The sequence below is a fragment of the Harpia harpyja genome, chromosome 18 (assembly GCF_026419915.1).
Source record: "Harpia harpyja isolate bHarHar1 chromosome 18, bHarHar1 primary haplotype, whole genome shotgun sequence".
NCBI lineage: Eukaryota > Metazoa > Chordata > Aves > Accipitriformes > Accipitridae > Harpia > Harpia harpyja.
The window spans coordinates 3,140,644-3,155,296 of NC_068957.1; the positions used below are offsets into that span (position 1 = coordinate 3,140,644).

A 14,653-nucleotide genomic window follows, 5' to 3' on the forward strand; every position below is an offset into this window, starting at 1 on the left:
ATCGGCCACTGCTGCAAGTAAAAATTATTTTGTAAAAAAACAGATGCGTAAGCTTCTCTCCTAATTACTTGTGAGATGAAGGTAATGTGCCCTTCATACTCTGTGTTTATCCTTATTATTCAGTTCTGTATCCCCTGAAGGTTCTATAAAAGGAGCAATTTAAAACATCAGTCCCAAAGTCAGTTTCCAGAATGAACAGGCTGGTTTGTCAAAAAAATTTTGGAAGAGAGAAAGGCGTTAATATAGCTGACATGTATATCACCTGCAGTTTTCCTAAAAAGCGTAATCCTAGGAGAAAAAAAATTCTCATGTGGTAAATTAGGTGCCAGTACTTTTATGCACTGAATAAAAGTGCATGTATACCCAAGTGCAAGAACTGCACTTGTAACATCAGATTTCCTTCCCCTCATTTTTGCTGAGAACCTCTTGGCTTTTGCACCCAATGTTACTCTCTGTTTTTTCCACTCTTCACACATTTCACCTCACCTACAGCTAGCTCTTGCTGCTTTCTACTTGACAATCCTTAACAGCTGATATTTGTTTAGTTAGATCTAACAGCCTTAACTGACAACGTCCTATATTAACTATATTACAGCTCCATTTATTGGAATAAAAAAGTCAGGGGGATTGGCTTATACAGGAATAGCTGCAAGTAATGGGTGAACGGAGAATGCCACTGGAATATTTACACTGCCTAGCAGACTAAAAAAGTATCAGCTGGCGTCAAAATTTCTGGCTAACATATTCCTAGTGAGTATTAATGTTAAGGAACATCCACCATTTCTTAACATTGCTAGTGTTTTGGTAAACAGAACTTTGTTTCCTTTCTGAACAGAGAAAACACTGAAATTTAGCTTTTTGAATGATGCCAAACTGTAGACCTTTGAAAATACAAAGAAAATACATGATGATTAAACGTGTAATACCTATAATGATTAAATAAGATTTGTCCTGGAAGCTGCCCATCACATGTGAAGGGGGGGTTCAGTTGAAAAATGTCTGCATTTCAGGAAATGGCTTTTTAAAAGACAGAATAAACAGCCCTTTGTGGTATTTTTGAAGACAGGTCAGTTGTGAAGCTGAATCTGTGAAATGGATTTGCAACTGCATCATATGAGGGTGAGTTCATTCTACGTATATACAAAAAATCTTTTCCACAGAGTTGTGAAAAAATGAAGTTATGACAGCAAACAGGAAACATTCAGCTGATCAACATACCCAGGCAAGCAGAAATTCTAGCAGGACAAAAACCCCAAGAACAAATAATTAAGCCCAACAGATGCATGATCACTAAAGTGACAACAGAGGGGATAATACCCTCCTCCCACTTACAGGAGAAATACAATCCATAATAATTATATTCCATAACATATATAATTAGGGTAAAGATGGAGGATAGTCTGCTAGCTTTAAAGTCTGTTTTGCCTAGGAAATCTTTGAAAGAGCCTATACGTGTTGCAAGGAGGGTCTTAAAATTAGTCTGAATTTAATGTTACATGCAGAGCCAGTAGCGCTACTGACCGAAGATGTCCGATTATTCTGTTTCCCCCTTTGCCTTATGCAGAAAAGATCACAGATGTTTGCTAAAACAAGCTGGCTATACTTTAGGTTATGAAATTCCCTCTTACTACCAAAGCATAAATTTTGGTAGCATCTCTCCTGATTTCTGCCTGTAGCACAAACAGGTTTGGATTCAATGAACGGACAACTCTCAGATCAAAATTTAAGAGGAAACCCTAGGTTTAACTCTTCAGTTTCTTTACAAATGAGGCTGTAGGAAAGACATTGTCAGAACAGTTAAGTATGAGCAAACCAGCCCTGAAAGACCTGGGTTCTGCACTGAAATTTCAGTTTGTCATCAACATGGTCTTTACTTGTTTTAAGAAGATCCCACCCAAGTTTGAACAAGTTATAATCATCACACAGAATCATTCTGCAAACACGCAAAGCATCAGAAATAAGTTTGCACAGGAAGTGAGAAAAGGAAAGTTACGTAAACTCAAGAGCTTTGACTTTGCAATTTTAATCATGCAAAGTTTATACTGTGTCATTTTAACCAAAAGCTTGCCTCGTTTTCTAACTGTAATCATTTGGTCTAATAAAAGATACTGCTTCTCGTTACATACCTATCATAATTATTTTAACACGTGCTTCCTGAATATAAATACAGTCAAAATATATCAGATGCATTAACATTAAATCCCAGTAAAAATACATGTAGTTTAATTACTTCTCCCCCCCGCTTCAAGTGCAGTTTTACCAACTGATGCACTACCTTGTATCCACAAGCTCATTTCTGCTATCCTGAATGTCAAGTCACAGAGAAATATCACTCACAAACAAGAATTAAAAAACCACAATAAATCACAACGTAACGTACTTTCCATGAAAAAAATCTAACATAACACCGGCCTATTTCAAAGGAGTGTATAACACTAAAGTTGTATTTTTAATAAAACAATTGAAGCACTTCAACACAGTTATTGTAAAACTTCAGTGATTTAAGGGCTAGTAAGCCTTTGTCGACAATGAAACAGTATTTACTCCACTACAGTATTCACATATCTACCAATAGAGTTTTTCACAAATTGTTGCTTGGGGCCTTCAGGGTTTGTTTTTTTTTTTTGGGGGGGGGGGGGGGGTGATCACATTTTTTGTTTAAAAAGCAATACTAATTAAGCAATTTTTTTACCCCTTCCTTTGGATCTGTGTGAAGCCCTCCACCCGCATGACCATGCCAACACATTCTCTTTTCTATCAGTCGCCACCTCGGGAGGATCTGTGTGAAAATGAAAAGTCAATTTGCAAGAACCTCAGGAAACATGCATGTAAAAGCCAACAGAAAGAAGAACTACTGGTCTGTTTTCCCTCCCTCATTCTCCAACTGTATCAGCTTGCTTTAATAAAAGATAATACCTCTCTCTAAAAACCTTGCCTTGCTTAAGGAAACAATAATAAGAAAGGGACTATAAATTTAGCAGTATAGTAAAGAGCATGTTCCAAGCAGCCAGGAGGTAAGGATAACAGAGCCTTAAATATTTTGGTTAAAAGGACACCTAAACACTGAAAAGTGGACTAAAGAACATAGAAAAGAAATTGAAGTTTTGGAGGATAACCATACTCAGGCACATTAATATATAAAGTGGAAGACACTTAAGCATAATACTCTTTCCGTGTATGTAAAGAGTAACTTTACTTGGGGGCAAAATAAACAGATAAATCCACTTCACACTTCTCTTCCCTATCAGGATGAGAACAGCCTACTGGTGCCATACAACAGGTACAAGTTAACCTGGTCCAGAGGCCCTGCTGCAATCCATGCACAGCATATACAGGTGCAGTTAGGAAAAGAACCTGTTTTTTAAAAACAAATGCTCACTTCTCTTAGCATATGGCCAAGATTCCCTGCTAAATAAATACAGAGAAAACTTCTGAATTTATTAATGCACGTAGATGTACTAAAAAGTAGTAATTCATTACCACTAGGCATTTCTCCAATTTCAAAGTGCCTGCCACGAGCAATGGATGTGTTAAAGCTTTTTGAAAAGAGTCTGAATTTTGTTTTAAAATGTTGACAATTTCCAGGTTCAAGGTACATAAAAGCTCTCTAGGAAACTCATTTTATATATATGGTTTGATAGCAGATCTCAGGGTGTCCCAAATCAAAATTTCACTTTTCCTATTTTAAAGAAAAACATTATAAAAACCAATCTAAGTAGATTTCATGCTTTGAAGTCCCAATGACCCTCAAAAGGTTTTAGCTGCTTAAGTCAGTTCTATGAGTGGTTATTTTTTTATAGTTTAAAAAAAACTGAAAAACAAGACAAATGCATTTCCTAGCTTCATTCAAGCAAAGTGTCTTACTTAGAAATGTGTCATAATTATTCCATGAACAGTAGAAATTGCATCTTCCTTATGTTTACATTAATGTTAAGTCAAGCAGACCTCATATGAGTAAGAGCCTGACATCCTGGCACTCAGGATGATGAGAATACATTTCCACAGTTTCTTGATAATCCACAACCTAAGCAGAATTTTGAAGTAATAAAGCCTTACACTCTCAAGAAAAACTCACAGCTTTCTATGCATTCATGTTTTCTATGCCTGACAACATGAATCTAAGTATCAACACACAAAACCTACATTTTTAAGAACTCTTCTTTGTAAGTTACTGTATTATCATTAGTTTCTAGAGATTCAAAAAGACCTCCTGAGGAGAGTGCAACAGCCTGAAACTTCTAAGCAAAGTAATCTCCGTTTCTAGAGGCAGAAACATAACTCGCCATTTAACTTGCTGCACTTCAAGACTGTAAATAGTGAAATTAAAAAAACCTTGCAGACTAAACTGAAAGATGCTCTAAGGGTTTGAGTTTCCTCTGACATGCAAGTAGGAAGAAAAACAATTTATACCTACCTCTGAAGCCTCTAATAACGGCCTTGAATAATCTCCCCCCAGACTGTGCCATGATCTTTGCTTGCAGAATGGTGGAACCTACAGAATAAAAAGGGGGGAAAGATAAAGTGAAAATGGAGTCATGTAGAACATGCACTTCACATTCAGAGAATATTCATCTAGTTTATGTAAACAAGCATAACATGAAAACATTGGTTTTTAACAACTGACCACAGAAAAAGAAAACTGGTGGGGAGCGGCTGTAAAATAAATTATATTCAACCATTAAAAATGCTAAGGGACAATGAACCTTTCACTTTTCTGAATCTCTACTCCCATCAGACTTCATTCCTTTTGCACCATGAAAGCCCAAAGTTTTCCCTTTCCTCTCATTTTAATTTTCTCCCAGGTTGTCTTCTGACTTCTTTCAAATATTCTTTTGTTCTGTTTTTCATTATGAATTGTTATTCTTATGCTTATAGGTTCTGCCATTTTAAATTCCTCTTTGCTCAGCTCATGCCATACTTGTGTCATAGACCACAAGGTTAATCAAAGCTACAGCTCTTGACTGGGAAGCACTGGGGCTATCAGAAATTAGAGCATGGCCGACTAGAAGTTTTAGGTAGGCAGGACACAAGATACCCAATATTCTCATATCCGTCAATGCATCTTTAATAGACATACCACTAGGCACCAACTGTAGCATGCTTTACATATTACATTGAAAGCAATTACTTTTCCGTTAAGAGTTTCAGAGGACCATTTATTTTCCTTAGATGGACTAGCTGGCAGTGCTTCCCCAGTGGCAAAACAGGGACCCCTCTTTTGGTTAGCAATGATGGTGCCACATCATCTTTGACACATTCAATATTAAATCTTTTACTGCTCTGTTGCAATATTAACCATATACCTCACAGTATATAAAAATCACTACCACTGAGCAAAATAGCGGAAGAACTGCTCATCAGCCCAAGGCAAAAGACAAATGTCAAAAAGGGGAGAGAAAAAAAAAAAGAAAAAAAAGAACTTGATCATAAAAAAGGTATTTTTAACCCTGACAAGCAGAGCACCGTCATACATTTCATACCTTGCCTTAAACATCCCTTTGCTCTTGTCCTAAACATTCCTTTGTTCTTGAACCGTAAGTTATCATTTAGTCAGTCATTTTTCAGAAAATTAAGATCATTCCCCCACAAGTCACCACATGGGACCTGCTTACTTCAAACACTTCCACTATATGACATGACATATAGAGAAAGAGTAAACACTACAATTATACATTTTGCACCTAGTAGAGCTAACTGGCCTGGGTGAACTGCCCTGATGCTTCCAAGACCTATGTTAAATGAAGGAGCTGCATTTATAAAGCACATCATTGTAGATACACTCATAACTTTACAGTTTCATGTCAGCGCAGAGGATTCCATCTAAACTACTATGTTCTCCATATCAACAGTGACAGTTTCATAAACAGAAAATATAATGGAAAAAGAGGAGGACTTCAAGATGCCTCAGCAAATCCCAAGTTACTGCAAATTAATGTAATCATTACAAAGGCATGGTTATTTTGGATGGAAGTTCCCACCAACATGCAAGAAGAGGAGAAAGCATTCCTAGCAGTATCCACTATTGCAGCATCTGGGAAGTACCTAGAATCCAACACCAAATTAAGCTGTACAACCAATACAGAAGGCAGCAGTGTTCTCTAATTCAGCAAAGGCAGTTACATCAATACAACTCTACCTGCTTCACCAGTCAGAGGCCATTCAGAAGTATGGTTTAAACTATGACAATTTAGAATTTATAGCAGATACATGATCCAGGGTGAGAGGCTTAATACCAGCAAGTCCTACATTCACACCACCGAGATGAAGTTCCTGTCTCCTACAGCCTAGAGTGCAGTAAGGATACTGAAAACCTCAGTACCTTTATGCCAGCATTTATACTTCTTTAAACACATGATGCTGATAAAAGACTGTTAAGACACCATGCCAAAGAGAAGTTTAAGGGCTGATGAACCACTGCTCACAACTATGCTTTGGCTTCTCTTAAGACAACACAGCTAGAACCTCTCCTGAGCAGTACCATTCTCTCCTGCTTGGCCTTACAAGAAAAAATCTTGAGTACTGTAAGAATTGAAATTCAGGTATTTAACTCTGAATGCATTTTTTTTTTCTGTTGTTGTTGTATATTCCTAGTACATGGGACTCCGCAACTGATGCTCCAACAGCTATTGGAAAGAAGCTAATTACTGTTCTTCTAGAGCGTACTCATAGGACATCATAAAAATATTTTACTAATAATTCATACCATTTGACGCCAAAGTTCGCAAAGTTCTCTTCTGACTGACTTATGAGACAAACATTACAGAAACAACTTCTATTGAAACACCAGCAGATCTAGTCTGAATTACTGCATCAGATGATAGCCTACTTACTTGACTGAAGTTATAAACTGTCATGGGGTTAAGAGATGAATACAGAAAAAAGATGAAAAGATTTGCACAAGGTACACAGGAAAAGTTGTTCTTATTTTCAGTCTTGAGCCTGGAAGACAGGAGGTTTCAATCCTTTCCCAATCTCCTGCTAAAACCCAAGGCTCAGCAAAGAAATAAAGAATTAAACAAGGTGAACAATTTACTTCACTGGTAAGTCCTCCAGCCATCATAGTATTATTAGCTGCCCAAATGAGTGGGACTCAAGCTTACCCTGTCACTCTCCGCACATCCTGCAGGCAGACTTGAGACTCCATTCTCCCTCACTACAACTCTTGCCCAATAGATTTAAGACTACAAAGGAAAGGCATACTTGAACCTTACTGCAACAGATAAAAGTAGCAGGTTATTGCTTTAAAGGAGCAGGAGCAAGTCCTGCTTATTTCTGAATTTAAGAAATTATGCAGGCAACTTTAATTCTGGCACTTCCTAACTTTTGAATGCCTGACTCTGCACCATTATGTTCTTTTAATGTATTTTTGGATATGATTCTATACACTCTAAAGGATGAAACAGATGTCTAGTACTGATTGCACATAAAAGTCATATTGCTAAAGTGTCATGACTGTTGGTAGTAGTTTAAATACAATAAACGCAAACAACAGGGATTAAACACATTTGCGCAAGGTCAAATCCACACTTAGAAGCTTCTCTCTGGAGTGTGTTACATACTATTCCAGACATACTGCACTAATGTAATGGGGATGTTTTTTCTAAACTAACTATAACAGAAAAGATAACTGAAGGTAGGATTCAAGTACCTGTGCAGTACACAAGTCCCACTGTCAATTTTGCTGAGTTTGCAAAGCAAGAAAAGAAAAGATGAATAGGAAAGAGCAGAGGAAGATGAGAGAAAAGGTGAAAACATTCTGGTATAAATATAGACTAACCTGTTACCAATATGAACTATACAAACTTAACTGCAGTTACGTTTAACAATGGCCAACATGCAATTGCTCTGTACACATACCCGGAGCAAATGAAACCAAGAAGGTTAACAAAAAGATACCTTAAGGAGTTTCCCTCATAACATCTTACTAACACACCCTCACATTTGGCTTGTTTTGGTAAAACACATCTCAATGCCAGAACGGAAAATCCACACAGCATCGCAGCAAGAACCCCAATGTACACCACAGCACCCCCTTCTACAGGGAGTGTTGCTTACCCTATGCCCCCCCGTATTCCCCAAATGATTTTCAGATCAAGTTCCCGTATTTCCATCTGTTCTACTTCATTATATATCCTTCCTCACAACAATTTTCAGTACTATTAGATGTCCATTTCTATAGACAGACATATGGGATTGCTGATCTGCTCAGCAGCAATACTTCCTCTATAAAGGGATTTTGAAAATTCAAGGAATTTCAAATACTTCATGACAAAGCATGTATCTGTCAGTAAGGACTGTTGACTAACAGAGACTGTTGATTAACAGTTCCCATGCATCAAGCTGTTCAACTATACCATCAAAGTCTAGAGAAGAGAATTTAGCAACGCACAGGGACATGTGAAATGACATCTGGACAACAAACGTCAGTATAGTTTTACAGAACAGACCAGGCTTCAGGTTAAAAAAAGGCAAAATACAAAAAAAAATAATGAAAATACCTGAAACTTCTCTTACAACCACTTCCAGAGCAACAGATGTTATTAAATTATGCAGAAGAACACGCTCTTTATCACATCATGTGGCAGCTGGAAGGCCAAGATAATGCAAGGGAAAAAAAAAAAAGTCTCTTCCATTTTTTTACAGTTACACTTACAATAACTTACGAAGCCCTGCTTTCTACAACTGCCAAAGCCCTCTCTGAAAGACACCCCTCAGTGTATTTCTTGACTTATACAGATTCCTAGTAAAATAATTATCCTTAGTTAAAGGCTGTTGGACCTTTTCAGTCAAATGCTATTTTCCTCCCATTAAAGTTTTAGATCGAACAGAATTTGTCATTGCTTTTATTTTGGATGCAGGCAAACTGTTCTACAAAAACCCCCTAAGCTTCCTAGAAAAAAAAATACAGTCTTTGTTTGGTTACTTTTCAAAGTTTACCAAGCAGGCCACAACCAACATGCCCATTCTCTGCATTACTACCCAGCAGAGATCCTAAATTTAAAACACAAGTTTTGATACGATGAATGCCTGCCTACTCCAACTGCAGGAGGGTGAACTGAAGGAGCTACATTAATGGAAATACAAACTGATCTCAATATCAAGAAATGGAGTCTGATCACAGTTCCGCAATATTTATGACACCTGTTTTTCCCTTCCAGGATACAAATGTTACATGTCTTATTACTCAGAAAAGCAAGAGTCTAATCAAAACTACTGAAAAACATAAGTGTGAGGGAAGACAGACATGGATCTGTAACGCAACAGCACCCAAACAAATCTACTATATTTGACTCTCATTGTACTAAGTGCCATAGAAAACACAGACATTGTATTACAATTAAAAAAAGCTTACAACTGACATGAAACAATGAAGATGGGGGATCAAGTACTGCACGGATGCAGAGTAGAAGGATGGATGACAGGCAAGTATTTGAAATCATCTTTTTAAAAAAGAATGGTTAGTAACTTTGCTTTTATGGTCATACTTCACCAGAGCTTTTTCCTTCCTTTAATCACATTTTTTCTCAGGAGTTAAGCTATGCCTATACTGTTTACCAGCCTGTGCCTGTAAGAGGCCCAACTCTTGACTGACACAGCTATGCTGTCACTTACCTCTGCTATTTGTGTAGTTATATCAATAAAAGCAGAACTGTGGTTGTACAGTTGATTTTACTCACAAAAGTGATTTTACCACAGCAGTGAGAAGCACCACATTGCTGTATAACCAGGTCATGTTCAGTACGCCCTCCCGGGAAGGCCCTTACTATTTAAGAGCACTTCGGGGTAGACATGCCATTAAAGCCAACTATCTGGATTTCACAAGTGGTTGGGCCCTGCCAGTCTCCCATCCCATGTGAGATTCAGAGGCAGGATCACGGGCATTTATTTCACATTTACTGCCGTTGGTTATATTCAACAAGCTAGTGCAAAATCTAACCCATATTTGATACCTAGAATATAGCAATAAAAATCTAAGAGCTTTCCCACACACTAAAGTACATATACTAAGATGTGTCATCACACAGTAGCCTGGAGGCTTTCACGAGAACACATGCTATAAAACACTACTTTCATTAAACCTTATTCCCAGATGACTGAAGCATGCAGCACAGGACCACGGCAAACAAGTTTAAGTTGTTTTAAATGCAAAACCAGGTGTGTTTCTTCAATTTTTTTAATATATAGAAAAGCTTTCAGAATATGCCCATTAAAAATATTTACAGTCCTCATTATCTATAAACATAGCAAAACAATTAAATAACTGAAACTAAAATAAGATGCACATACTTGCTCCTGGAAGATTTTTTTAAATGCTGAATTACCTAATTTATAAAAATCAATGGCTAATCACTCTGAAATACAACCTGCTGCAGTGCCTCGCCAACTTCCAACAGTGACTTCTGTTGGTGCAGGCACAACATTTCTTGAACTAGCTGAAAAATGAGAAGGAAAAAAAAAAAAAAAAAGGAAACTGAAATCACCGGACAGTGCATTTTCCTCTGTCAGGAAATCTAATTAAATGTTTAAAAAAAAAAAAAATCATGTCAACTAGTCCCAAAATTTTGAAGGACATTATAACCAAAAACTCCAGAACATGAATTTTAAGCCTCCTGCTAGATAATAATCAAGTAAATTTGCACAACACAGTTACATAAAACGTGTTGCCTGTTTGTTACAACGCGGCAAAAAGTTTTTAGTTAACAAAATGTAAGATCTTGCTTGCGCATTTAATGAATTCTAATTTTCATCCAAACAGAGCTTGATGCAGAAGCGAAGTAAAAATTAATCACCAGACTGAAAGAGAAATGCATAATTGACCACTTTCTAACACAGACATGCCTAGAAACTAAAAGGCCAAAGAGATGAATACATATATATATACACTACAGACATAGCCTTAGCTTTCTAGTTCAGAATATCTAGCTCAAATCAACACTTAGCAACATGTGGCAATTAAAACTTATCAGCAAGGATTGGCATTTCCCACATGAAAATAAGAACATTCAAAAGGAAAAAAGGATTATAGTTAATACTCCTATACATTACCATGATAACATTGTTGTTTATTCACTAACATCTGAAATACGTCTCCAGGAACACTGGACAATACTGAGTACCCAGATATGTTTTAACACATCCAAATAAATACATGGGAAAAATATTTGGTCTGCATCCACTTCAACTCTCAGTTTCTTGTCTTGCACAAGTTTCAAAACTAAAACACCCCCCCCCCCCCAATTTACTACTTCAGTCCTGCTTGTCTCCACTACTAAGTAATATGAACTTGACTGTAGTCCATGACAGAATTCTGCCTGTCAGGGGCAACTAATCAAGGCGGGTGACAATTAAAAGCTAGTCATAAGCAGCGGTACTCGGGGGGGGTGGAGAAAGAAAAAAAGGTTATTATCGAACAGAAATAATAGCTATCTGAGAGTTTACGGGAAGTCCATTCACTCCATGTTTGAGATACTTCCTTCACTGCCCTTTGAAAAACGCATGTGAATTACTGAAAGCTGGACTCATTCAATCTATGTACTCAATTCTTGACTTGTAACCAAAAAAACCATTCACTGGCACACGTTACAGCCTTCCTCCGCTGACAGAAGCATTTCCAATTCCAATTTCCTTTCCCTACATAAGAGCAAAATTAGCTGTCAGCGTCAGTTATTCCCTACACGAATGTTTAGCACCCGTTCAACGGCATTGCTTTTTAACGCTTGTCCACAAAAAGACGCTCGGCGAGCAGACGGAACGCTCACCTACACACCACCACAAACGGAGGCAGAGCCCCAGCCTCAAGTTCTTCGGGCCCAAAAACCCGCCCAGGACTTTACCCCTCCCGACCACACCGCTCTCCCCTCACGCTGCGGAGCCAGCACCACGCCGAGACCCCCCCCCCCCCCTCCCCAGCCCCTCTGCAAGGGGCTCCCCCCGCCGGGGCGGCCTCCGGGAGAGAGTCGGCGGCCCCGGCCCGCGCCGGCCGGCGAGCGCTGGCAACCGGGCAAGGTAAGGACGGAGCGGGCCGTCCCCTCAGAGCTCACGGGAGCAGCATGGCGGGGCCCCGCGTCCCTCCTCAGCCCCTCACCGCCCGCCCCCGACACGCACCTGGCCGCTCCCCGGGGCCGCGGGGGCCCGCTGCCGCCCGCTCCCCGCAAGCCAGCCGTGCGCGCAGGCGGCGGCGGCGGCGGGAGGCCGCAGCAGGGCGATGGCGAGCAGCCGCCGCTTGCGGGAGGAGGCAGCCGCCAGGCTGCGCGGAGCCGCCAGCAGCGCCATGACGGGCGGGCAGGGGAGGAGAGGATTGTGGGCCGCCGGCGGACTCGCTGGGAGGAGCGGAGGGGGCGGAGCCCCGCTCCCGGCCCCGCCTCCCTGGGGAGAAGGCGGGGCGCGTCGCCATGGCAGCGCCGAGCGCGCGCTCCCGCTGCGGAGAGCCCTCGCCGCCCTCCCGCCGCCGAGGCTGCCCTCAGTCCTGTCATGGCGGCCTGAGGGGGACGGGAGCTTCCCCGCCGAGCTGGGGAGCGGCCGAGCCCTTCCCGAGCTGTCACCTCCTCAGGAGGACTTTTGTTCTGACTGCAGAGATAAAGGCGTCCTTTTTGAGAAACTGGACCGTTGAAACACGGGGGTCCTCAAGGCCAAACCACGCCAACGGCACGCATCGCTCATACTGGTCAGCAGCTCCATTAGGACGGCGGTACTTTGCAAAAAGTCTCTCCTGTTCAGTAGAGCCGGTTAGCGATCTCACGCTTTCTCCACACGCAGCCGCACAGCGATGCCGCTGTCAGAGAAGAGGGGGCCCGAGCTGGCACACGTCGCCCTCAGCAGGTTTCGGGGACACGGCAGAGCGGCTGCCCCGGCGGTTTCCTCGGCTCGGGCGCAGACAGGCCTCGGCCCGCCGAGCCGTGAGGGGAGCGCTGGCTGGGGGGCGAGGTGTAATCTAGACGGCAGGTGGCACGGCACGTCTGCGCACGGACCGAGTTCTGTATTCCACACCCTTCCCGGGGTTAAGCTGTGAGCTACCTCAGAGAACTCCGTCAGCTAACACAGCTCACGTCTCAGCCATCGTTCCTCTGAGACCAGAATAATGCAGCAATAGTATTGTCCCTAATTAAACATCAATTTAGGATGACAGAGGTATGCCATGGACCACACTTATAATGGCCTATATACTCCTATCCGATTGGCATGCAGAGCCGTGAGGAAGCTATAACTCTGTGTGGCATTTCTAATCACATAAAGATTTCTTCAAAGCTACCAAAGCTTGACTACTGACGCTCTTGCCTTGGGGGAGAGTTGTAAGCACATTTGCGGGGGAGAAAGGCAGACAGACAGACGGAGAGCAAGAGGACAATTGGCTTAAAGCTGATTTTTAATGAGGAAGGCTTTCTGTAGCCCACGCTGTGATGCACAACTTTGCTTCTGACCAGGATTCACTTCAAACGACAGAGGCGACATTTCTCTGTCACTAATCTAATTCTTCATCATAATTCCATTTGGCAGAGCTTGGTCTGAACAGTGCCGCCCAGTGGCATCGTTCAGAAGGATAAACAGAAATACTAGGCTTATGGCTTCCATACATCCACTTCCTTCAGTATGCCCTTTTCAGCACTAAGTTTGACACAACAAAACATGATAATTGCGACACTTTGTCTGGGATAGCCTGGACAGACAGGCTGGCCAAGACTCTAGCATCTTTGAGTGATTTCAAATGTTTCTGCAACGTTTCCACATACATTGCCGAGATAGCCTACATATATAACTGTATATGTATGCAGATACAGTGCATTCTGGATCGATCCGACCTGCAGCACAGGCTCTCAGCCGTGTGATACGTGTCCAGTATTTCCACCCCGTCGAGCTCTTTGGATGTGTGCTACACGGAATATCCTGCGCGCGGATAAAAGAATCCTGACTTGCGGTAGCGCAGTATATTTGACGCAGCTCTGGTGCCTCTCTAATGGAGGCTTACAAAATCACTCGACAAACACGTATTGTTAAACCTCACAACACCGTTCTGAGACAACTGTATTATTACGGTCTCGTCTTCATTAAACAGGGAGAGAAGAGCAGGCTCCATATGCCTGTACGCTGCATCAGCGATAGAAGCTGTTACATACTTCCAATAAGACCCTCAAATTGAAGATGGAAAAAACGCGGTTGATCATTCAGTTCATGCTGTCTTTAGTACAGACCAGCACTAATTTTTTGACGAACGTAGTTTCAAAGTTCTGAAGCAAGCCCCAACGGCATAAGAAATAAACATATTCCTCTCATGAAATACGAAGAGGAATGTTTAGTGTTCTGATGGAATATTGAAAATAACATTCTGTCATTCACCTAACACTGAAAAAACACATCAGCAGACTGGTGGAGAGGAGGCAATTAGTTCTGAAAAAGGGATTAAAAGCGCGAAATGCTAGCAGCTTAGTTTACAGATAACTAAGGGGTGGCTATAGCCCACGCTGTAAACATTTAAGAAGGGTGAGAAATTATTAATGCTGATAGAAGGAAGGAGTGCTGGAAGTAATGGGATCCCATTAAATATGGGAAAGCTAAAGATAAATACCTGGCATGTCATTGTCACAATGGAAATGTGATAGGATAGTTGGTATCCCCTCATTTAGGACATTTAGAATTAAAATGGCTAAGACGTGAGAAA

At 41.0% G+C, this 14,653-nt stretch overlaps 1 protein-coding gene across 1 annotated transcript in view; it reads right to left on the reverse strand.

Moving 5' to 3' along the window:
• Positions 1-12,298, reverse strand: part of ABCB7 (ATP binding cassette subfamily B member 7) — a 44,409-nt gene extending 32,111 nt beyond the window's left edge. The window contains exons 1-3 of the mRNA XM_052813105.1: positions 12,106-12,298; positions 4,415-4,492; positions 2,693-2,779 (exon numbers count right to left, since the gene is read on the reverse strand). Of these exons, the coding sequence (XP_052669065.1) occupies positions 2,693-2,779; positions 4,415-4,492; positions 12,106-12,273 (333 nt within the window). The 5' untranslated portion in view covers positions 12,274-12,298. The remainder of the gene's footprint in view (positions 1-2,692; positions 2,780-4,414; positions 4,493-12,105) is intronic.
• Between the last annotated feature and the right edge of the window lie 2,355 nt (positions 12,299-14,653).